At 25.2% G+C, this 26,045-nt stretch overlaps 2 protein-coding genes across 4 annotated transcripts; one reads left to right on the forward strand and one right to left on the reverse strand.

The window, feature by feature from the left end:
* Window positions 1-268: 268 nt before the first annotated feature.
* Window positions 269-25,192, reverse strand: LOC114131536 (sodium-independent sulfate anion transporter). Of its 2 annotated transcripts, XM_027996782.2 has the most exons (12): window positions 24,654-25,181; window positions 14,264-14,493; window positions 11,491-11,686; window positions 7,198-7,418; window positions 6,949-7,126; window positions 6,161-6,325; window positions 5,913-6,074; window positions 5,705-5,845; window positions 3,551-3,696; window positions 3,241-3,414; window positions 1,206-1,359; window positions 269-948 (listed from the first exon to the last, which is right to left on the reverse strand). In XM_027996782.2, the coding sequence occupies exons 2-12, from the start codon at window positions 14,471-14,473 to the stop codon at window positions 848-850; spliced, it is 1,848 nt and encodes a 615-aa protein (XP_027852583.1). In that variant the 5' UTR covers window positions 14,474-14,493; window positions 24,654-25,181; the 3' UTR covers window positions 269-847. The 2 variants fall into 2 exon arrangements, with proteins under 2 accessions (XP_027852583.1, XP_027852585.1); XM_027996784.2 differs by lacking the exon at window positions 1,206-1,359 and having other exon boundaries at window positions 24,654-25,192.
* Window positions 8,453-11,463, forward strand: LOC114131539 (cytochrome P450 6j1). 2 transcript variants are annotated; one of them, XM_027996785.1, is made up of 6 exons: window positions 8,453-8,575; window positions 8,985-9,517; window positions 9,688-10,075; window positions 10,592-10,819; window positions 10,885-11,136; window positions 11,199-11,463. In XM_027996785.1, the coding sequence occupies exons 2-6, from the start codon at window positions 8,990-8,992 to the stop codon at window positions 11,366-11,368; spliced, it is 1,566 nt and encodes a 521-aa protein (XP_027852586.1). In that variant the 5' UTR covers window positions 8,453-8,575; window positions 8,985-8,989; the 3' UTR covers window positions 11,369-11,463. The 2 variants fall into 2 exon arrangements, with proteins under 2 accessions (XP_027852586.1, XP_050053528.1); XM_050197571.1 differs by lacking the exon at window positions 8,453-8,575 and adding an exon at window positions 8,707-8,725.
* Window positions 25,193-26,045: the final 853 nt, after the last annotated feature.

Below are 26,045 nucleotides of genomic sequence, written 5' to 3' on the forward strand. Positions count from 1 at the left end.
TAAAATTAAAAATCTACAGTCTACATATTACACATCCATATTATGACAGAGGTATTTCATCTTTGAATTATTTTTATCAAATAAATGTTATGATTTATCTTTAAAATAAAAAACTGCATTAAAAATATACCTAGAATGTTTATTTAATATATTTTAATGATTGTAATACTTTTCATAAATTATTCTGCCTGTGTTTGAATTACAAATTGTCAAATAAAATAAATTGCAAAACAACTTTTTTTCCATAACACATAAAAAAAAAAATAAATAAAAATAAACAAATATACTATTTTCTATTCAAAACTAATGTACAAAAATATTGTAAGTACAAATAATGTTAATACATTTTAAACATAAATTATTCTTCAAATTGAATTGAATTATTGATTATTTAATTCACTTACAAAAACAATTAATTTGCAACATTATTTAAAAACAATATCTTGAATTAAATTAAAAAAATAAACATGAAATATTTTTTATTTAATTAACTTATATAAAAATATTCATGTCTCTTATTTATAAAAATATTTTCAAACAGTCATACAAACTACTCAAGTAATTCAACATACGAGTGTAATTGTGAATATTAGAAAAATATTTAAATTACAATTATTAATAACAGTAAAGTATTATAAAATAATATGATTCCTTAGTTTCTAAATGTTGATGGGTGAACATAATTAGTACATACGAAAAAATTTGTCATTACCAATATTTGTATTCCTATTACAAATTTCACAAAAATAAATATTTAAAATATACGTACATGGTGACAATGTATAAATTAAACTATAGTAGATTTATTTATCATGTAGGAAAATATTACTAAGAATAACTTGTGTGCTTAATGTTGTCTTCTGTTTAAAAGTGGAGTTTCGTGTGACTGCTGAGATGTTGTATGTACTATGTCTTTTAATTCCGCTGGATTTCCAGAACAGTTGATATCTAAAATAAGCGTATTTTAATTTTATTGGGATGTCTAATACTTTTCAATTAATTTTTTACAGTAGACATTTTTTTTTTATTTACAATCTAATTAAATTTTATTTTAGAAGTTTGATTCCTTAAATAACACTATAATAATTATACAGATAATTACTAATTTACAATTTATATTTATTTTATACAGTAGTACCTACTACCTAAACATAAATAAAATATTAAAATGTTATCATTTTTATTAGATTTTTAGTAGGTATTACCGTTGAGGGTTTGTTCTAGTTCGTCATATGTGAAACAGTGAACAATTTCATCAACACACACACCTTGTAGAACGGCCAAGACACTTTTTCTTGGATTATAAAAACATAATGGCTGTTTTCGTCTTTTGAAGTCCATTATTAATCCAGCAATGCCCTAGATGATTACAGTAATAATTCTTTATTTTATATGTATTCATTTATAGTTTTAACGGGCCAAAAAATAAAATAAAATTAATAAAATAAATTAAATAATAATAATAACCGTCAGTAAATAAAAAATGAAAAACAATGAAGTACAGTATACAAAGAATAAAAAAGTACTTATAGCAATGAAATTGAAATTACTATATATTATTAAGTTGAAGTTTGATAATATGAACATATCAATTTTTAGTTCATTTATGGTTTTATTATTCTATTATGGAGGAGGAGGGTATTGATTGCATAATTAGTTATGTCTGTGTTAGTATAAAATTTATTTTTAGACCTAGTATTACGACTAGAAGTTATGAAAGGAAAAACGTCTTTAGCACTCAGAACAGTCAATATTTATGGCAAAAAGCTTTTACGAAAAGTATAAAACTAATAACAAAAAATGTTTTTCTGGTGTTTCAAAGTCAAAAATTAATAAAATTAAAGAGTATGAAGTAAGAAGAATCATAAATGCTTTTTTGTTTTTTCTGAATTTTCATTTAAGACTTGATTTTTATGAAACCATATAATGGCTCCATATTCACAAAATATAGCGTACATGTGGAATTTATAACAAGTTTATAATTAAAGTCAACACAATTTTAAAAAATTAAGCCTTGGAAATCAACATTTTTTTTATCTGTTATCGATGTTGTTAATATGACAGTCAAATTTAAGTTTAGGATGTAAAAAACTAAAAAATGTCTATGGTTCCTAATAAAACCATATCCCATGTAGTATTTTATCATTGTAATTGTAATTAAATTTCAAAACTAATCGAGATCTAGAAAATTTCAATACGTCAATAATTATTACCTAGCTTTTATTAATATTGAGAGTGAAATATTGTTAATACACAATTCATAGAAAGTATTTAAAACAAATCGAAGTAAATTAGTTTCAGTTTTGATTTTTAAATATACGGATTATTTTAAAATAATTAATAAACTTTAATTTAGTACAATTTTAAAAACTCATGTTATAAACAAAAATAAGAAATAATATTGTCGTGAAATCGATATAACATGTTTTGGATAGATCAATACATAATTGTTGTAAGCTACAATTTAATAACGATCTTCAGCAATAACTGATATAAGCTAGGAAAAGAACCATAAATACCAATCTGTTTTAATTTTTTAAATAAGCAATTATAATTAAATTTATCAAAAGCCTTAGTGAAGTCATTATATGTATACTGATTTTATTATGCATACAATACCAACATTTGATTCATAAGAAAGAACATTAGATACAATATATAAAATTGTGAAAGTTAAATAAATTAGTAATATTATTATTTCACTGGAAACTGTAGTGCTCATCTTCGATTAACATTATTGAAATCAGAAAAGACTTATTTACAATAATCTATTCAAATACTTTAGCTATAACAAAGATCGGAGAAATTGGCTGGTAATTACTAATTAGAAACGTTAGATAGATCAGAAAAAGACTCAGAAATTGGTCGAATAAAACTAGTGAAACTATTTCTCAATATATTTACCGAAATACTTTAGAGTGATAATTGAACTGGCACAGTACAAATTGTGTAAGTACCTATACCGATATGTATTATTGTGTTTATTTAATTTTAAATGTTTTATTTATATACAGATATATAATAATTTATCCTCTGTATACACGTATAGTTAACTATAATATTATTTTTAAAATAAAATTTAAATTAAGTACTTAAAAATAAATTATTTTAATAAATTAAATTGAAAATAATTTTACTATTTAATATAGTGACAAATGACTATGTTATAGTAAGGTTAATTGAAAAATGAAGAAGATGGTAATTCAAAAATATACTGTATTATTTTATTTTTTTCCTTACTTTAGCAGCTGTAAAATCTGCATCAAGTATATGTTTACAATCAACCACGACAGGAAGTTTAGACTGTCCCATTTTAACAGCAGCTCGATCTGTTTTGGCTCGCATAAAGTCAACAGCTGGAAAGTAAAGACTGTTCTCTGGAGTCACTAGTAAATAATCCAAACCGGTTCTTAACTGAAATCATCAAAGACTTGTAATTATTTACCAAGTATAAAATATGTATATAGTTTTACTCATCAACAACAAGAAAAAAACATATTTTTTTATATAATTAGCCAATAATATTTTAAAAAATTCCAAAAAAACGTACCTTTTTCATTTCAATGTGCAAAAATGGTCTAGCCGACGGTATAAGTAGAAGCATGATGTTTATGCCAACACCTACTAAAATTCCAAGTTCGACACCAATGCCCAGGCATAAAACAAATGTTGCAAACGTAGGTATCAAGTCTTTTCCTAAACATTAGAAATAGGTACATATCATATCATATCATATCATATCATATCATATCATATCGAACATACATAAAGTAGTGAACTCTTAAAATTTAGATTTCATTAAAATAAAAACATATTATTGCATTGATTTATTTGGTATACATTTAATAAGAAATACAAATAAATGTACAATTATAATACCATATATTAGCAAAATATTTATATGATCGAAAATTATACTTTAATTTTGAATAAAATCTACAAATACTGATTTTACTATAAGTTGTAACTTACTAATATATCCTACTAATATTTAAATTAAAATGCAAATAAACGTAAGTACTCAATTATGATAAATTATATTAATAATATATCCCTTGTTTTTAAGGAGCTATATATAGGCAATTTAAATGATTACTATGTACGTATATATTATATGAAAATTTAACAATTTAATGCATTTATTAAGTAATTTCATTAAGATCCCAGGTCATTACAACCACCATTTGTTGCATAAACATGAAATGATATATAAGAAATATTAATATAGTTAATATATTATATAAAATATAAATCATTTTGACGTAGTAATTCAAATGAGAGGGATAGTTTATAAATTATATACATAAGAAAATAGATAGTTTATAAATGGTTTAAGTGTATGAATGAGAAAATGGGTATGGTATGACAACAAACAAAAATAAACAATGAAAACTATTAATTTCGAATAAAGAAACCAATATTTTTATACATCCTTTGAAATAAAAGATTTTTTGTAACCTATACAACTAGAGTACATAATATATCGTGATTACTGATTACGTTTATTTTATTCATAATTTATTAATGTTTAATAAATAATTAACATTTAAATATAACGTATAAAATATTAAAATGTTTATTAGATTAGTAATACGTATAATCATAAAGGTACATTAAGTTTAAATGACATAACAATTAGGCATCGTATAGGTTATTTTTTAAAATAATTTATAAGAATAATATTTGTTTGTTATTGACCCGGCAACACAATGAAAAAATCTATCTGGATTATAGCCAGTCATAAATCATAAATATAAAAATTTATGATCACAATTTTTTTTTATAAAATTAGGTTTATCTTGATGTTTTCCATTCTGATAAGTTGGGGGAATCGTAAGTTCCTAAATAAGAGTAGCAGATGTAAAATTAACTTATCTTAATTCCTACATATGTAATATGTAAGTTCCTACACGATAAAAAAAAGTTCATATGTTAGTTCCTACACGGCGGAAGACAGGTAAAAAAAATATACCATATTTTATATAATATTACATAAGTTATCAAACTGATGATACTGTCTTTTTTTATTGTTTTATTATATTAATCAAATGTATGACAGTATCATATGATATAACTGATATCAGATTTATAACTTATAAATTATATTATTATATAGAATGTAGTATATTGAATTATTATATATAATAATATAATTATGTTTTTTACCGTGTATAGAAACTTATATATGTATCTTATTCTATCGTGTAATTACCTAACATATGTAAAAAAACCTGCAGGTCTCGTGTAGGAACATTCGCCTGGTAAGTTTTGTACTAAAATGTTGTAATTTATAGGACAATTAAAATTTTAAACTAACATACCTATATTGGCTATACAAAACAAAGTTTGTTTTAAAATATCGTAAAAAATAAATTTTTATAAGTTATATGCCGTATGGTATATAATAGTGACTTTTAAACTGTTTAACAAACACATTGATCAATTTAAAATAAATAAAATATGTGACACTGGTCAAAAATAGTGTCAACTAAAGAATCTATAAAAAAGTATCGTTCAAGTGTTTTGTATTTATTTAGATATGCGTAATTCTGAAATATTATTATATTGTAATTATACTACAATTTTTTTGTAAATAATATTATATTTTTTTACATAAAAAATGTCTAGATACAACAAATGGCGTCTTGCAGATGCCAGGCTATAGATAAGTAGGTATCGAAAGGTTATTATATTCTCAACTTACGACTTGATTTCCACATAGGTTTAACGATCTCGTATTCGATCATGAAAATAACAGCACTAATTATAACTGCTGCTAGGGCTGCTTTAGGTATGAAGTAAAAATACGGCGTCAATAAACTCAATGACAAAATAATAAGTATACCTAAAATGTTCGAAGATGTCTTGTTAACAAATTATTTTTAAATAGTATTATATTATGAGCATTTTACCAGTATACAATCCGCCCATAGGAGTCCGAACGCCACTTGCGTGATTTACTGCACTTCTTGAAAACGATCCAGTAACGGGCATTGAAGAAACGAACGAACCCAGTAAATTGCAAACGCCCAAACAATAAAGCTCTTGTGTGGCGTCTACTGAATTTCCGCTAGCTTTTACAATTATTTTAAAATTAAAACGTGTCTTGTTGATAATCGAAATTCGTTTCAAAGTTTCTTTTAAAAATTACAAATATTACCAAATGCTTTGGCGATGGCGACATTTCCAAGAACAGCAATCACCGGCACTAATATAATGGAAGACCCGAGATCCCAACACATATTAATGAAACTGACCGGTGTACCATTTATTTCCGTTCCAAACGGTGGAAATTTTAACGGTGGCAAACCAGATCTTACTTTTCCTTTAAAATACACATATGAATCAAAAATTAAAATACATTTTAACACATACAGAAATAACTTATAGCAAACACATAAATCCTATTAAATAAGTACATCAGAATGCTTGATAATGATTATAAACAATTTTAACTTGAACAGTAAAATAATTATCATAAATAATGTATAATGTATAGGTACATTATTACGTTTAATTCAAAAAATTATATTAGTATTTTAAAAGTATCTTGCATATAATGTTCAATATTTAATAATTTAATATTGCAATAAATCATCACAATCAATAAATGTTTCTAATAAATGTCTTCTCATTAAATTTAAAAAACGCATGTTCTTGAAAATATTCTTACGGTAAACTAGTTCAAAAATAATTACCATTGTAAATTTTAGTAATATATTATTTTTAATTGTGAGAGTAATCAATTTTAGTTATATTATAGAAAATATTAATTTTTTTTTCTTTTAGTATATGCATATCGATATAAAGTATATTTTATAAAATAATACTTTATAAATTATCATTTAATTATTATCAATAAGTACCTATAGTTCTAATATTATTTATTTAAAGAATATTTTGGCAGATTATATGATAAATAATAGATTCATAAATATTTTTACTCACCGATTAAAGTCACATAAGGTTCTGCATTTGGCCTATAACACCAGTATGAAATGATTGAGCAAGCAACCACAATTAAAGCATTTCTAGATATGGAAAGTAGCCACAGGCCTTTCATTATTGTCCTTTGTTTGTTGGTTGGCTTACCATTAGGTCCAAATAATTTAATATCTTTTACTTTCTAAAAAAAAAAGTACAGGGATTATACTTGAAAAGTGATTTTTACCTAGGAGCAGAGCGCAAGTTATTTACTCGAAGCATAAGTAGTATGATGATAGAAGTAACTCCTAGAATTGTATCATTGGCACGATAATTGCCAATATTCTGGTAAACTTTCAACAGACAATCTAAAAAGTTGGACGATTCAAACTTTAGGCCAAGAAGACCTTTTAATTGAGATACTGCTATGATAACAGATGTAGCTGATGTAAAACCAACCGTCACTGGGATGGAAATGAAGTCAATCAATACTCCTAGATTAAAATATTTATACGGATATTTTTAAATAAAACATAACTAAATTTAAAGATACCTATCAATATGTTTACAGTTTATTAAAATATACTAATTTACAAAACAAATCATTGTTATTAGTCATATTTAAATATTTATAATAATATATAATCGTTTTCGATTTAAATTTAATTAATTATTTATTTAATTCGAATTGCCGTATATGATGTATATAATAATATAATAATAATATAATAATATTATAATTATAACATATATATACAATGTAGGAATATCGTGCAATTAAAGTTATTAAAAATTAAATTAAATTGATTAAATAATAAACGCATTAATACATCTGAGTATAAACTAAATATTAAATAATAAATTTAAATAAAATAATGATTAATATGAGGATTAGCATTAATATTAATACACAATGAGAAGCTATGTAATCTGTATAATAGACCGGATATAATAAATATAATAAAGAGAAAAAACTGGAATGGACAGGTCACAGGTCATGCGTGAAGAAAACCTGGATCCATGATGAAGACGGTTCTACAAGAGAATTCTAGAGAGATAACCTAACCTTTGGGGAAGATCTCAATGCAATGGGAGAATTGTATCAAAAGGGATATAGTAGACTTCTGCCTCAAAGAAGATTGGCGTCTGTTAGCGCAATATCGTGATGGATGGATACAATTATGTTTGGATATGTGGTTTAAAAGGCCGTTAATAAAAAAAAAAAAAAGATTAATATCATTATGAATCTATGCATGGGTTTTGTGCGGCATCTCTCTGTTTTCCGCGCAGGTCAGCGTAGATCATCCGAAAAAAACGATATACTATATATTTATGGGTTTATGATTCATATCACTGCAATTACTTCAAATGAATACTTCTACCTATTTCGCTTAAAAAAAAAAATAACAGTTATTATAGTAATTTAATATTATACGTTTTATATTATGAAATGTTTATTATTTATTATCATTTTATCAATTAAAAGTATTATATAAATGAATAATTAAAAAAAAAAATGATTATGCAAGTAAATATAGAAACTAGATGTATAATTGTTACATACGTTAAGAACATAAATGTTTGCGTTATGTTCGAGTAACTGTCGACTTCATCTGCCGTAAATTAAATAATTTTTCGATATTATAAAGAGGTAAAATATTATGTACATAAATAATAATGTTATAATTATTTTTAGATATCAAACGTTTAAAAACTTAATAACTTAACTTATAAGATATATTTGCATTTTACTGAAAATTATTACATTATTCATAACTACATATTACAAATTATTATTTTAGTAAGTTTAAATTACTAAAAAAAATCATTTAAAAAAACATAATTAATGTAACCACGATATAATAACTTAACTTCCTGTAAAATGATTAGCATATTATTAAATTATTTTTAAACGACTTAATTTATTTTTATAAAAATGTATGCACTATACATTTAAGTTGGTTAAGTAAAATATTAATTTATATACATGTATTTATTTTTGATAATGGAAACTATATAATATTAATTACCTTTAATAATTATAATTGTTTCATTAACAGGAGAAATGGTTTTATTTGATTGTTTGCTATTAAACTTGATGACTTATGCCGTCATAATTTCGACATCATTTTATTTCTACTTAAGATATCGTTATACTTTTTGGCAACGTCAAGGATGTCCTGTTCCGTTAGAACCTCACATTATATACGGTCATACTAAGGAGGTAACTAAAATGAAAACATGGGTAGGCGAACATTATGCTAGCATTTATTTTAATACTAACGGATACAAGTTCGTCGGTTTCTATCAGTTTCAAAAGCCGAAGCTAATGCTTCGAGATTTAAATATTATTAAAGATGTATTTACAAAGGAGTTTTCTACTTTTCCCAACCGTGGAATAGTATTTGATGACAAGCTAGAACCGCTTACTGGTAATTTATTAACACTAGAAGGCCATAAATGGAAAGTTTTAAGAAATAAATTGACACCAGCATTTACCATTGGAAAAATAAAGAACATGATTGATCTTATAGATGGTAGAGCTCAAGAAATGGTCAGAATTCTTGAAGCGCCGGCAGTAATTGATGAACAAGTAAGACATATTTTCTACAGTACCTCTATAATTTACATTTAACTATTTAAGCATATTATAATTTATAACATAATAAGTTTAATGATTTTAAGTCTATTTTGTTATTAAGATTTTAATTACAGGTTTTATATCGTAGTTTTTAAGATAAATTATTTATCGTTTTATTTTAGGTAGAATTTAAGGAACTATTAGCTCGATTTTCAACCGATGTTATTAGTATTGTGGCATTTGGATTCGAAACCAATTCGTTGGCTAATCCTGATGCAGAATTTCGGAAGGTTGGTCGAATGCTATTTTCAACTAGTATAGAAAGTATCATAAGAAATGCATTGAATGCATTGGCTCCAAGTTTAATCGGATTACTAAAAGTACGAAGTATCAAAAAAGAATATGCCGATTTTTTCTATAATGTAGTGAATGATACAGTTAGATATAGAGAAGAGAACAATATACAACGAAATGACTTTCTAGACTTACTGATGAAAATTAAAAGAGGCCAGAATTTAGCTTCTGAAGAAGAAAGTAAATTAGTACTTAACGAAAACGAAGGAAAAGAAGGTACCCGTATATTTTTCAGTTTATCTTAATGGTGTAATTAGGAATTTGTTATATTTTATGTATAAATAATCGTATTACAGCGAATTTCTTCATTAAGTGTTCTAACAGCAATTTGTAAATATTTAAAATGTATATCATTTTATTTTATTATACACTTTCACAAATTAAATTTTTTTATATTGTGATTCAAAAAAATATTAATCATAGACTTGAACTTTGGTCATTATTTAAATTATATTTAATATACACAATTAAATAAACTAAAAAAAAATATCACTATTTTATGACATAACATACTTATTGTATCAGTTAAATGTCTAACACATGGTTATAATGTAATATAATATACATAATAATTAAAATCAACTAACTATATTAAATATACGTATTAAGTGAAATCATAAAATCAATTCACCAAAACTACCAAACGCCACCACTGATTATAAATGTAAATTAAGTATAAAAGTTGGTTTATCTCATTTAGAACCTAATATCATAATATCTACAATATTTCAGATTTTAAATTTACTATGGACGTATTGGCAGCTCAATGTTTTGTATGGTTTATTGGAGGCTATGAAACTTCATCAATAACGTTAACATTCACATTTTTTGAACTTGCCCAAAACCCGGAAGTACAGATGAGAGCTCAAGATGAAATTGATTCAGTACTTATTAAACACAACGGGAAACTAACATATGAAATATTGCAAGAAATGACTTATTTAGATATGATTGTATCGGGTTAGTAGAGAAAGTTAATTAAATAAATATTAAAATGAAACAGTTTTCACAATTTCAATTTATAGAAGCCTTACGAAAGTATCCACCAGTGCCTAATTTAACCAGGAAGGCAGTAAAACCATATAAATTACCCAACTCAGATTTCACCCTTAATAAAGGACTCCAGGTGGTCATACCAGTATATGCTATTCATAACGATCCTGAATATTGGCCAGAACCAGAAAAATTCATTCCGGAAAGATTTACAGAGGACGAAAAACACAATAGACCACAATATGCGTACTTACCATTTGGCGCTGGACCTAGACTATGCATTGGTAGAGTATTGTTAAAAAATTATTTAAAAAACAAACTAAAAATATTTTATTAATTTTATCAGGTATGCGGTTCGGAATGATGCAAGTAAAAGTGGCGTTGTTTAGAATATTATCAACGTATAACATTTCACTGTCCAAAAATATGAAACTGCCAATAAAACTGAATCCAAAAACTATACCAGCAAATCCTGATGGTGGTATGTTTCTTCATGTTACCAAGAGAAAAAACTAAGTAAACAGATTTTACGCGACAATTATAGGTACTACGATTATAATTTTACTGATTGATTTAAAGTATAAAAATAATATAAACAAATGTAATCATTATCCTAATTATTTTTAATTAATACATACCTAATTTAAGTGATCCCATAATGAACTGTAAAATACCAGACAAAAAACATAATAATACTGCATAGTCGGCGTTTCTATTGAACACTTGTTGGTAAGTCATGAGTGACATTAATGCTGTAGGGCCAATGGTAATGTCCTTACAACTACCAAATACTGTATAAACAATGCATCCAGCAAACGCAGAATACAAACCATACTATAAAAAAAATATATATGTACAAAGATATTAGTAAATATTTCATTATTAAATCCTTATAGCTATTGAAAAATTGCTTTAACTTAAAAATATTCACATACAATTAAAAATAAAATAAAAATAGATAATAATCAAAAATATTTTCACATGTATTACTGTTGTAAGATTATTTCAATATTTGTTTTAACAAAAATTTAAAATAACGCTTAACCTATAAATAAAATATAAATCAAATTATTCGACAAACAAAAAAAAATCGTTTATTAGTAATTTCAACATTTAAAAGTAAAAATAAAAAAAAACATATAAATCAAAAGAAAACATTGATACTTAGCTAAATAATCAATATAATGATACATATAAATATTATTATTATTATTATTATTTAACAATAATAAGATAATCCACCAATCACCATCACTGTTTTTTGTATTGTCTAAATCAAATAAATTATATCTTTAGTGTACAGTGTAAATATACTTTTATTTGAATAAACTTTCCTAATAAAGTAAATTACAATAATTTTATACCTATTATCTTATAAATTATCAGTTTATAATAGTAAAAGAACCATGCAATACACAAATCACAAAACCACTATATCCAATCACACAAAATATATAATCTATCTATACTTTCTTTCAAAATTAGTATTATATTAATATTTATAATTATTAGTCTGACCAAAAAAAAAAATAAAAATAAAAATAAACTCAACTAGTAAACCTTGTCAAATACCCATCTCCGCACGCAGAATAGTATAATGTTGCAGTATTTTACATTTGATTAGTAATAAATTATCACATTTTGAAATAATACGTAAATCGGATTACCAAGAAAAATGGTTTTTCACGATTTTCTAAAATATTATTGTACAGCTTAGCAGCACTCGTATGAAATACTTAACGCATTTCTATTTTACATTGTAAATAATTTTAAATTTTACGAATAATTACATTTACATACCCTACACGAAAATTCTGAAGCAACGCGCTTCCAATGTCTAGAAAAAGATATTAAATAATAATAAACTAATATTTCCCTTTTTCTGTATTTCGATTAAAATTAAAATTAATCATTTGATAATACCATACATGATTAATTCGTTAGAGCTCCAATTATTATAGATAAGTAAACAATTTATGATTTTTACAAAACAACATTAATTTAATTAAAAAGAAATTATGAATGCATGTTAGAGCACAATATGGGATTCATGACATAGTTAAAAAAGTACATTAGCTCATTATATACTATATAGCCTATAGACTAAAACTAACTAGATTAACCAAAATAAATATAAATTATAAATTATAAATTCAATATAATAAAATGAACAGATCCCCATATATATGTAAAGACTTCATCGATCTCATGCATAACGCGATATTGTTATGCTGTAACTTCCGGGATAATTATCGTCAATATATGTTACATAGTATATAGGTGGGTTAAGATAACTTAGCCTATATTACATAATATTATTTATGTAGCTTTTTTGATAATTTATTTTCTATCTTTATGATATATAAGTTATCTATTTAAAAAAATCCATTATTTTGGCTTCTGTATCATTTTTCGGAGTTGTCTTGTGGAGGCGATTGTAATAATATGTTTAGGTCGTATCAGATTTATTATACTTCCGGCAACTAGTTAATGTATGAAACTATCAATTCTATAGTAAATATACCATTTTTATATTAAATATTGATATATTAGCTAGGAGTTAATTACATTAAATAATTATAAATTTAGTATGTCATTTAAAAAAATGAATAAGAGTATATTTTATAGTACTTGCATAGTTGTTTCTAATTAGTACACTAGAAAAAGTGTTAAATGTTTAAATTGATTTAAAGTATGAATGCAAATTAAATTGTGTGTGTATTTAATATATTTTACATATTTAGCAATTCAATTTACCAATTTTAAACATTATTACTTACAATACTCATCATTTTATAAGCTAAAAAATATGAAATTCAGGTATATGTGTAAAAATATGAGTATAATATAATTATACTTTAAATACACTCAAATATATGCTAAAATATGTCATAAAAAAACTAATTATAACCAAAATGTGTTTAGTTTTTAGTTTGTATTAAAAGAGCATAATAGAAATAGCAATTGTCACTTGTACTTTTGAAATATCATACAAAAATAATTAGGATAATATGTAAAATATTAAATAGGTATTTAATGATAGTAGGAATAATATAATATATTTGTCTGTACTAATCTTATTTTTTCTCAATGCAGTCAAAAAAAAAAGTTAAATCGAATAGGTACCTACATATTTTCGATAAAATTTAAATAACCACTGATCATACGCTTTAAACAAATAGCAAGCATTCCCTCATGAACATTATCATTCTGAAGTTAAAACCAAGAAATTTTCCACTGACATAATCAAATGCTCTTATATCAGAAGGTATAGATACCTTCTATTGTTATATAAATTATGCACGTCAATATTTTTATTAATACTACTGTATTCTAAATTAACATGATCATTTATTTATTTTTAACTTAATCCGCATTATTAGTAGGTATATAACTATAAGCTTATCACACCTGTGGTTCTAATCCTGCGAGTGTAGCATACGCCAGCCCTTGAGGCATGACTGTTAGTCCAACAGTGACCCCGGCGATCAAGTCACTAACAGCTTGATCTGCATCGTACTTGGGTAGCCAAGAAATGATCGGAACACGTTTTTTGAATAACTTGCCAATAGACTGATACCGTTTTGGTCGGTACTTGGCTTCACCACTGTATTCCGACATGGTGATTGTTGTCTAAATATCTACAAAAATAAAAATACCATTGTTTACAGTATACTATAATATACATATTTTTGAGATAATTTTGCAAACTAAATACTTTTATTTCTGTCATTGTCCTCTATTATGTTTAAAATTTTAAATATAATGCAAATTTATTAACATATTCATCAATAATAAAACGTATATAGGTATTTACCTATCCTACTCAACAGCATTTCACAAACCATGATTAACATTTTACGCCTCGTTTATTATTTTTTATTATATCATATTTTATACCATTATATATACCATAATAATATAATCAAATACGAATATGTTTTTAATAGGCGCTGTCATCAAAATAATACATGTATTTAAAACTATTATCGTATAAGAATTTACAATACACTTATACTAAAATTATATAGATTGTACCTATTATGTATATTGTCGAAATTACAAATACGAGTATAGATTATGAATTATATACCCACTATCGTTTAAAAATATATTTTATTTTACCAGATCTCGTTAGTCAGTAAATATAGTAGTAGTATATATATAGTAGGTATTTATATAGTGTAGTCTTTCTACACTTTAACAGATACTTAGAAACTTAGAGCTAAAACTTATGTTATTTGACTAATAACGTTAATGTATTAAATTTATTTACTTTAGAAGTATGAGATACGAAATAAGGCTAATCTAATGTTCAATATTGGTCATTTATTATTTATACTGTATTTGTGTGTATTTGTGTGTGTATACTGTACATGCATTTAAAAACAATAATAATTTTTGTGCTTATGAAAAAAAGTTGCTGCCGTCAAATCTAAATATTACATTTTTATTCAATTATTAAACTTACATGTAAATTTTTCTGCAGAAGCGCTGTCTAAAAATGTTTAACTAATTTACTTAACCAATCAAATTGTCATTACTACATTGTTATTGTGAAACCAATAGCCTTATTACTAATTATTCCATTTAAAGTTACTAATGATCTAAAACAACAAAATTAATAATTGATACATTATATTATTAAACTATTAAACTATATCTTAAATAAATTTGATTTTTAAAAATCCTAAGTTTAATTTAAAAATAATAAATTTATGTTATAAGATCTATTATAGTTTAACAAATCATTAGGTCTAAATCTACGACTTATCTCTTAAAGATCTACGGTATGCCAAACTGTTAAACCTGAAAATTTTAGTATTATATGTTTCCAAATAACTGATGAACTAAATATAAACAACAAAAATATGAAACTATTTTTTCAACATCGCACCTATCGTATAAATCAGTGTACACAATACACCATATTGAGGTATGGGTAGGTATTCTGTATGAATGTTAATAATGAATGATCAAATCTAAACTTTGTATAGAACACACTATGAACAACTTGTTGCCATTCAATATTATTACATATTTGTATAGTATAAGATATTCTATCTCATCACGTGATCATTGTTATTTACTCCGACCTTGCTTTATTGTAAAAACAAAAACAAAACGCATAACATTAATAAACGATGTTGATGGCACATATAAAAACATCGATTGAGATAACAAATAAATGATCGGTTACACATAAAGAAACACTGTTGTGAAATTGATATAAGTACTACAGTGGTCCTGACGTCCTGTAACCACACTACCACAGAAGAAATTGTGACATGGTGTGTATGCTTGACGTTAGTGCATCGTTTATGGTTAGTATTCAGACCTCAAGGTTCCAAAATAACTTAGAGTATGAGTTAACTTGTATGGTTTTTTGTACATTGTTATATTGGCCAATAAGGCAGTAACTAACTGTAACTCTAAAACAAAGCATTACTCAGTTTCGACATCGACAGGACCATTGAACCATTCCATTATATAATTTAATAACTATTGTATAATCAGTAGGTGTATTATAATTTATAATCCAAGGCAAGATGTATGTAATTAATTTAAACTTTCAAAATGTGATTTATTTTCAGATCCTAAACGAAACATGGAATATATTAGTTTTACAGTATTTATTTTTATGTATTAGTGGATAATTACATATTTTGTTTAGTTAGGATGTGTTATATACGATTTTCATTTAACACTACTATAAATTATACATTTGTCACAATGAAACAAGATAAGCATAATTTTTAGATTTAACACGGACTTTTGATAAAACTATTGTGGTATAATATTAAGAAATATAACTATTAACCACATTGTCCACATTCTATTTTAGAAAACTATTTTTAGATAAACAAAGATTTGCTTAGAATAAAATTAGCTTTTAAATACAATGGTATTAATATAAACTATTTTTATATTTTAATTATTCTTATTGTAATAATACATAATATATTTTAAATAAAAAAAATAATAAAATAAATGTAATAAATGCTATGATGATCAATTATTATCATTCAAAACAACTCATATTTTGTTCGAGCATGACAATAATAACGGTATAATAGCATAGAAATTATAACTATTGTCACAATAATTGTAATTAGAATTTTATTATACAAGCTGGTAATTAGATGTATTAAACTACAAATTATTAGTATTTTTTTTTTTACTTTATTATAGGACGTTTTTAATCAATTATCATTAAGCATTATACCACACGTTTTATTTACTATATTTTGTGATTTACAAAATAGAATTTATAATCAAGGGTATTTAATTTTAAAGATTTATACAACGAAATATAATATTTTTATTGTTATAAAATGCATAATCAAAGTTCATAAGAATATAATTTTAAATTAAATCAAGAATATTATTAAAATATCAATGAATATTCTATCCAACCATATTCACTGCAATACGATGGTTAAATGAAAATCATCGAATTTACTTATTTTATAACTTTAACTATAAATTGTAAATAATCATATTAAATTATAAAAATTAAATTAAATTAAAACATTGCAAGCAATCTGTAAAATATTAAACTTGTATTGAATATCTTAATTGGAATGGGTACTTATAGACTAAAAATAAATATTAATAAATATTAGAGTGGTACATTTTTAAACATACGACTCGTATACTTCAAGTAATGCTGACAATAAATGTTTGCTTTTGAAAGTTCTACACTGCTACGCAAAAAATGTATGGTGAGCTATTTAAATGCTATGCTAATAATAATTTAAAGCTGTGATGGATTCATTTACAATTTGACGCACATGCAATACTTAAGGTTAATCATTTATATAATATTTAATTTATACAACAATTTAAACTATTACGAACACTTTATTGACAAAGTTATAAGTTCTAAATCATAATTCATATGTGAAAGTTAAAACATTTGAACGTTTGATCAACATAAACCTTTAAAGTCAAGTGATTTTAATTTTAATTTTCATATTAAAAAACTCAAAATGAAATTTTCCCATTCATTTTATTCAAAAAGAAAAATTAATAATAATGCTAATTGATATTTGATACTACTTTGACTAATAAATTATTAGAACTATGATGTTTAATATAACAATATAAAATGTAATATGTGTTATTGTGTTCAAAACAATTTAATAATATCATTTATATTTAACAAATGCAATAGATATTATAATACCTGTTGACGTTTATTTATACTATAAATTTAATAAAAATATAATATATAATATATACTTAATATAATTAAGTATTGAAACAATTAATATATTTTTGTGATAAAATAAAATTCAAATGTATGTCTTTATAATCAAAAACAATTTACTTCATTATCAAAATTGAATGAGCGTATGGTATTGAATATATTTTGTGCACAGGCGTACATAAACAAATGTTTTTTAACACTGCTCAATTTCTACAATAAATAATGAAACTTAAAACTGAATTTTAAATTATATAGTACCTAAATATTAATACTTATTCTCAATAAAAATATTTTTAAATTATAAACGTTTAATGAATATTTTTGTAAACAGACATTCTTGAAACTTGTACTTAACTTTTTTGACTATTGGATTAACACAGGACTGTGAAAATTATCTAAATGATAAGATCGAATGTAGTATATAGGGAAAAATCAAATATTGTATAAATATGTTTTACAACCATAATATTATGACTAAAATCGTATTTGTTTGATTCTTTGTTAATACACAATAAACAATAGAGAATTATAATTTATGATAAATGCTAAAATAATTTTATTGAATTCCTAAAACTGGTAGAACCCGTTAAATATTTAGAAGGTTACTTAAAAATTAATATGTGATATTTAATGTTTATTAGAAGTCGTGAAAAATGTGTCCACGAAGTACTAAAATACGATAAGGATAATTCTTTGTACCAATATTAAATGAACATTTGACGCTAAAAAAATATTATAAATAAAATATTTTTCACATGAATAATTTTAAAATTATTGTATTAAGCAAAAAGTGATCGCACGCAGATCATTAAAATTAAAATGCTTTTAATAATATAACTATAAGATAATGCATTAATTGATATAAAACATATTGTTTTAATAATAGAATATAAACATAATGTAATATATTATCCGGATACAAGCATAATTCATAATTGTTGTATAATAGTAAGTTCTTAGATTAACAACTTACAAGTCTTACCTGAATAATTTGAAAAAAATTAATAATGATGAAATATATATTGTATTTATATTTTTTATAGGTATTAATTTATTACCTGTAGTATTACACTCTTGAGACCAGAGTTAAATTAATATTAATTGAAAGAAATATATATTTTAACTGTGTATTATAGGTATTTGATAACATTGCTTTAAGAAGTCATAATAACTTAATGTTTATACTAAGTAGGTAACTATACTAAAAAAATTGTCTATCTTTTGACTTTTTAGTACATTTATTTTTGAATTGTTTCTCACTATTCATCGCAAACAAATTTTTTCTATATATCATGATTTGCAATTAATTTTAAAATCTTGTAATTCATAATTTTTTTCCAAATTTAGTATTGTCATTGAACCATGTACATGCACTGTACACACTAGCCAATAAAAAAAAAAAATCTGGTGTAAATTAGTAAGAATTTCATAAACATTAAAAAATATAAAAATGTACAATACAACAACAAACAAAAAGTAAATTCTCTCACGGCAGATTATAGACTATTACAATTTAAAATTGTACCTAAAACTAACATACTAATTTTAATAAATGATATTTTATTAATAATTATGAAATGATAAAAATGTAAAATCAGTATTGTATTATCAAATATAAATTTTAAATTTATAGTTTATCTCTCAACATGACTTATAAATAATAATAAATACACCAAATATAATTTATGAAAAAAAAATAACCATTATCTTTTAATTGGATGTGAATTAATTACAAACATGTTTATTCGAAAATATAATACTAAAATTATGATATTTGATGAAACCAGACAAGTTACTAAGTGGATTTATTATCATAATATACCTACAAAACTTGATAAATATTAATAAAAACTATGGAAATCAGTTATTTTATGCAATTGCGTATCATATATTTATTTAATTACAGGCAATTTCTGCAGACGAATAAAAATTTTAAGCAAAATATAAACATCTAAAATAGATTTTTAAATCACTCAACTAGATCTAAAATGATAAAAAAGAACTTAAGACGAACCTTGTATTAAATGTTTAACCCATAATTATTAAAATTTAAAATTGTACATACTTTCCAAAAAAAAAAAATATATGTAGGTACATTTTTATGATTTTATAGTTATTAGTTATTACAATCAAAATTCTTCAATTATATTACAAAAAAAAAAATAGATTAAACCAATAAATTTTCGATATTTAGTAACTGCTATAAAAACAATTACGTAGAACCTTGCGATACATTTATTTATTATGTATATAAGTAATGTCGTAAAGATTTTAACTTAAAATGCTTATAAAAAATATTTTGATTATAAATTTTTGATATTCTTAGTTGAGTAAGGTAGTATCTATAACAAAAAAACTTGTAGTGAATTTTCAAACATTTTTACCCATTGAATAATTATAATTTAAATACAATGATATTTTACTATCATTGAGGAAGAAAGTCTATATACGCGACATACCTATAATATGTCACGTGTAATATGCACATGATAATGCATGTTTAATAGCATATAATATGTATTTTAAAGCATTCAATAATTAGTAGCTCAAGAATGATTTGGGAGAGAAAAATATATTTAAATATGATTTAATGAACTTATAAAATGTAATTATTTACATATTTAATGCAACAAAGATAAACAAATATGACTAAATAATAATCAAACCATTTCAATAGTTAGAATTTTTTTTTTTTTCAAAATATTGAAGGATGTCATGTTTGATTTCATTTTAAAATATGATGAACACTATATAACGATAATTTAAAAGCTAAATATTTATACCATTAATAGAAAACTATTATAAGTATTTATTACCAATTAGCAATCTTAAATTTTAAAAAACATAGGTCAAAGATCGATAAATATGAAACGAATTTCCTATTAAAAATTAAAATAATTTAATATTAGAAGTTATAACGATGTAAAGATAAATATAGTACCCAAAATTCTTAAAACGAAACCCGTTGTTTTTAATTTCTATGTTTTGCGTTTGTAGAAAAGTTAAAATAATTTATAGTGATAAGTGGCTATTAGTAAAATTCAAATTTTATTAATAGTTTATTACCTAATTTATTTTACTATAAATATTGTATATACCTATTTTATATATTGGGGAAGTAATTCTCACCTGTTCCCTTTCATAAAACGGCTTTAATACATTGGAAAAAAGTTATATTTTATAAAGTTCTAATGCTTTAATTTTTATGCAATAGAGAAAAATTTATTTAAAACAATGAAAATAACAATCTATGATTTCGTGCGTATATAATTCCAATTCTTTAGGTTTACAACTATTTAAGTTTTTTTAATTATATTAAACAAAATAATAAATACAGGGTGATTCTTTTATCAAACAACACTCATTATTTCCAAAAGTATTCATTTTTTTGAAAATATTTTTTTACATAGTTTCAAATTGTTAAAAAAACAACATTTTTATAAAAAAATTATATTTTTAAATATTTTTTATCCTTATAATTTTTTAAGTTTTTTACTTTTTTGAATGGCAACATAGATTTTTAATTTCATATTCCAAAGCAGAATAATTTTTTGAGTATTTTGATACATAAAAATCGAATTTAGGGTGAGTAGTTTATGAGTTATACTTATTTAAAGTTTAGACAAGCGGAGTAGTGGACAAACGTTTTGCGGGGTAACCCCGTACCACTCCACTTCGCGCAGCTAAACTTTAAATACGTATAAACTACTCACCCTAAATTTGATTTTTATGTATCGAATTACTCAGAAAATTATTCTGTTATAACTTACTTACTTAACTTACTAAGTTAGTTAGCAATAGATTTAATCATTTAAAAAAAAAATTGTGTTTTTATTTTAAATTCAATCTATTTATAATTAAAAAAAAAAAACTGTATCAGTAATCGATAACAATATAATTATTGACGTACGCAAGGGCTTTAAAAAAGCCACCCCTTTTTGAGTGGAACTTATAATAATATATAAATTAATTAACTGTATGAAAATGTTGTCATCATTAAAAGTAAGTAGGTATTGGATAAATAAAGTATAAATATAATGTATATACTTACCAACAATAAATTAAAAAATAAAATGTTTAACTTGATATGTTAATTTTAATTTTATTTAAACATAAATAGAAATACATATTTATTTAAATTAATTTTTACATAGGCACATAGGTATGTATAAAACACAATATTTATGCAATAGGTAGGTATAATATGTAAAAAAGTGATACTACCAATAATCTCAATTATAATATAATATGAAATCTTAAAAAATAATTACACCTATAACTTAAACGCATTACAAACTGAAGAGATCAATAACCTACTCAAATAATAATTTTAAAATACATAAATATTATTACATAATAGTTACAAATTATCCAATCTCATAATGTATGCACCTACTTGTATTTATTGTTTTTAAAAGACAATTTCTATTTACGTGTACTAAAACCAATTTATTACCTATATCAAATAACAAAACGATTATCAAAAGTAGTTATCAATTAATAATTGTGTACTAGGTAATAAATATATACTAGTAATGTGACATTTATAAAACATACATACATACATTTACGTAATGTATTTTATGCAAAATATATAGATAATATGTTTCTGTAAGTATAATTTTTATAACTATAATATGATATATTATATATAGGAATATAAATTCACCTATTTATATGTATATTTTAGTGAAATTTATGAACTACTTCTTGATTCTATTTATGAGAAGCAACAAGTTAGGACATTTTTGGAAGGCAACTCCGATTAGTTCGTACATAATTATGAATTACCTGACCATCAAAGGCAACAGCCAACAAGTGAAAATTAACTGTTTTATTTACGATAAGGATGGTAGACAATTCATATATTTTAGGAGGAAGCCATATTACAATATGCACCGTGGGTAAAACTTAATAATTTCAGTATATTTTTTAGCAAAGGTAAAAAAAATAAATGTATACTCTAAAAAACAACAATTTTCTTTATGATTTTTACTAAATTAAACTACCTATCTTCTTTTGTATTATGTTACCTACTTTATTGTTCTACACTTTTACTTTAATCAATTGTAGTACACCAGCGGTTCTCAACCTCCGGTCACGACCCAAATTAAGTGAAAATCATTTTGATTAAAGTTTTAAATTTTCGATCAAATAAAACAATATTTTGAAACTATCTGTGGAATTTGTTCATCGTCATATACCTACCTCCGTTAACATTTTCCCGTAGTACGACGTAGGGACGTAAGACAAATAAATTATAAGTATTAACGTGCGTTGTATTAGTACAAGTGAACATGGATAATTTAGATGGCTGACGGGTAATAGTTAATAAATTGTCGCGATTTTTGGATAATACACCGGAGAAAATTTTACAAAATATTTTTGAGTGTATTTTTATTTTAAAATTAAATATTTTTCAAAATTCAAAAAAATATTTATTATATTTCAGTTTGTATTTTAATAATCATTATATTATATCATTCATTATTAAAATCAAATTATTAAATATTTAATTTATATATATCCATTAACAATCGTTTATTGTTAAATTAATACTTAAGTATTTTAGAATCAAAATATAACAAAAGTTTATTTATTTTAATATTTTTGTAAAAAATGACTGGTAGATAATACCTACAACGTTTTAATGATATATAAGTGTATCATAAAAACTTTAACTACAAAATTAACTTTCTTACCTATATTTGTAAAATTTAAAAACTAGGTATTTGTAGCGTATTTAAATATATGCCAAGGATTTGTATATTATTTTGTTTTTCAATACTTTACCTTAAAAATAATATAAAAAATAAAATAAATACGTATTTTAAATGCTTTCACAGTGGATGTATTATTGTATTTGTATTTAAATACATATTTATAATTATTTTATAACGAGATTGAATTTTTATAATATTTTACATTTTTAAACCACCTAACAGTTGGCTAGGTTTTCAAATACACATGTGTGCTTGCACGCGCCGCCGCTGCCGACCGGCATTTTCGCCGGCGCGCCCGCACGCAAAAAAAATACAATACACGGACGTTGTCGGGCAACCGCGTCACTGCGCGACGCTCCTCAGATAATCCGTATCCTATATCCTCATATTAATCTTTATATGCAAAAATAACAACGATGACGATGACTTAACGTCGTAGAACGGTATATGGTCAATTCTATATTATGCGTGTAAACAAATAACGAAAATCGTACAATGATTTAAAAATTCCTCGCATTTATGCTAATAGAGCATCACACGGTAACACTCTGCCCGGTTAGCGACGAGCAACACGAATTGGCCAGTAATCGGACAATATCCAGAGCCTATTATCCAAAACAAAATGTCAATAAATAATAAAAAAAACTTGGTTTAATTGGTCTCGTCAATGAGTAAATAAATTTCACGTCTGCGGACCAGATACCTAAATCGTTGGTTCGCGGGCCTCCGTTTGGTGACCCCTGGTATATACTATAGGCGTATGCGTGTACTCAAATACTTCAAAAAAAAAAATAATAATAAACGATCAAAAGGTATTTGACGGTGCACTTGGCGCGCGCGCACGCCAGTTGTATAGGAGACTCACCTCGGACGACGACACAACAACCACGACGACGACTATACCGTCGACACACAGCTGCGACGGAGGACTGCAATGACGGTTGAACGGTACACACACACACACACACACACACACACACACACGTGCACGCGGAACGGTCGAGCGCTCCACTCGGCGGGATTCTAGACGGCGGCCCACACCGGCATCGCCGTCACCGGCAAAGTCCCCGCGACCTGTGACCGAGAAGAGACCCGAGAGAAAAGCGATGGAACGCGCGCGTGGAGGAATCGATTCGAATGGCGGCGACGACGTCCGTAATAATAATACGTTATTATTATTACCACACTCGGTATAATATGACCCGCGATCGCGTGCGTGCGTACTCGTACGACGCTGCGACACGACTGCCGCGACTGATCCGAGATTCTGGTCGTCGTCATCGTCGTCGGATACCATACGACGACGCGCACCGTGACCACACAATACGGCCCGAGTGTATACAGCGGTCCTGTACTCCGCCGCCACCGCAGCGACAACGACCACGTTATTATTATTATAATATGGAAAAGAGACGTTTTTATATTATTATTATTATTATTATTATTATTGTTGTTGTGCGTAGAAGTGTTGTCCACCGGACCGCTTGTTTGCGCGTACGCGGCGTATTATTTTGTTATGTTTATAGGTATGTTTTATAACACGCCGCTCTGCACGAGGCGGCGCGTCGTCGTTCCGGGCCGGGTGTCCCCATAGGGTATAATAATAATATTCTGCTACTGCGCAATGCACGTCACCCGCCACCGTTCCTCCGCAGCACTACTGCAACGATGGAGGACGGCCGCGAACGTTGTGTTTAGGCATCACAGTACCTATACATTATTAGTACTCGTAATAATAAATAATGTGTACGAATAATAACGATAATTGTGCGATAGGTTTAGGCGAATTATTAATAATAATATGTTGTGTTGTGGTGGCGGGATGGACGCCACTGACGCCACCGCCGGGCAAAACGAGTGTGAACGAGACGCGGTCGAGATAATAATATTATAACAACACAAAGACTTCTACACATAGTTTAAGACGTTATATAATACGAGTGATTTTCTTAATTATGCAGATTTTTTATTTTTTATTTATGTATATACGTAATTTTAAGAAATTATTAAAAATTTGTTTTTTTTTTCAAGTATATATAATATAATATGTCTGTTTGATAATGTGGCCAACGTTTAGCACAAGTATATATTGGGTGTTTGGTTATGTTACAGTATTATATTGTTACTGCAGAGAGATCGCCAGAGTATTGGTAGCATTGACCATTCTGTATGAATAATATGTTAATATATTTGACTGAGAGTACCGCGATCTACAAGTAATACTCGCGTATTAGTTGATCGTTTTTGCCAATTTGAT

Source organism: Aphis gossypii, chromosome 1 (assembly GCF_020184175.1).
Source record: "Aphis gossypii isolate Hap1 chromosome 1, ASM2018417v2, whole genome shotgun sequence".
NCBI classification, from domain to species: Eukaryota; Metazoa; Arthropoda; class Insecta; order Hemiptera; family Aphididae; genus Aphis; species Aphis gossypii.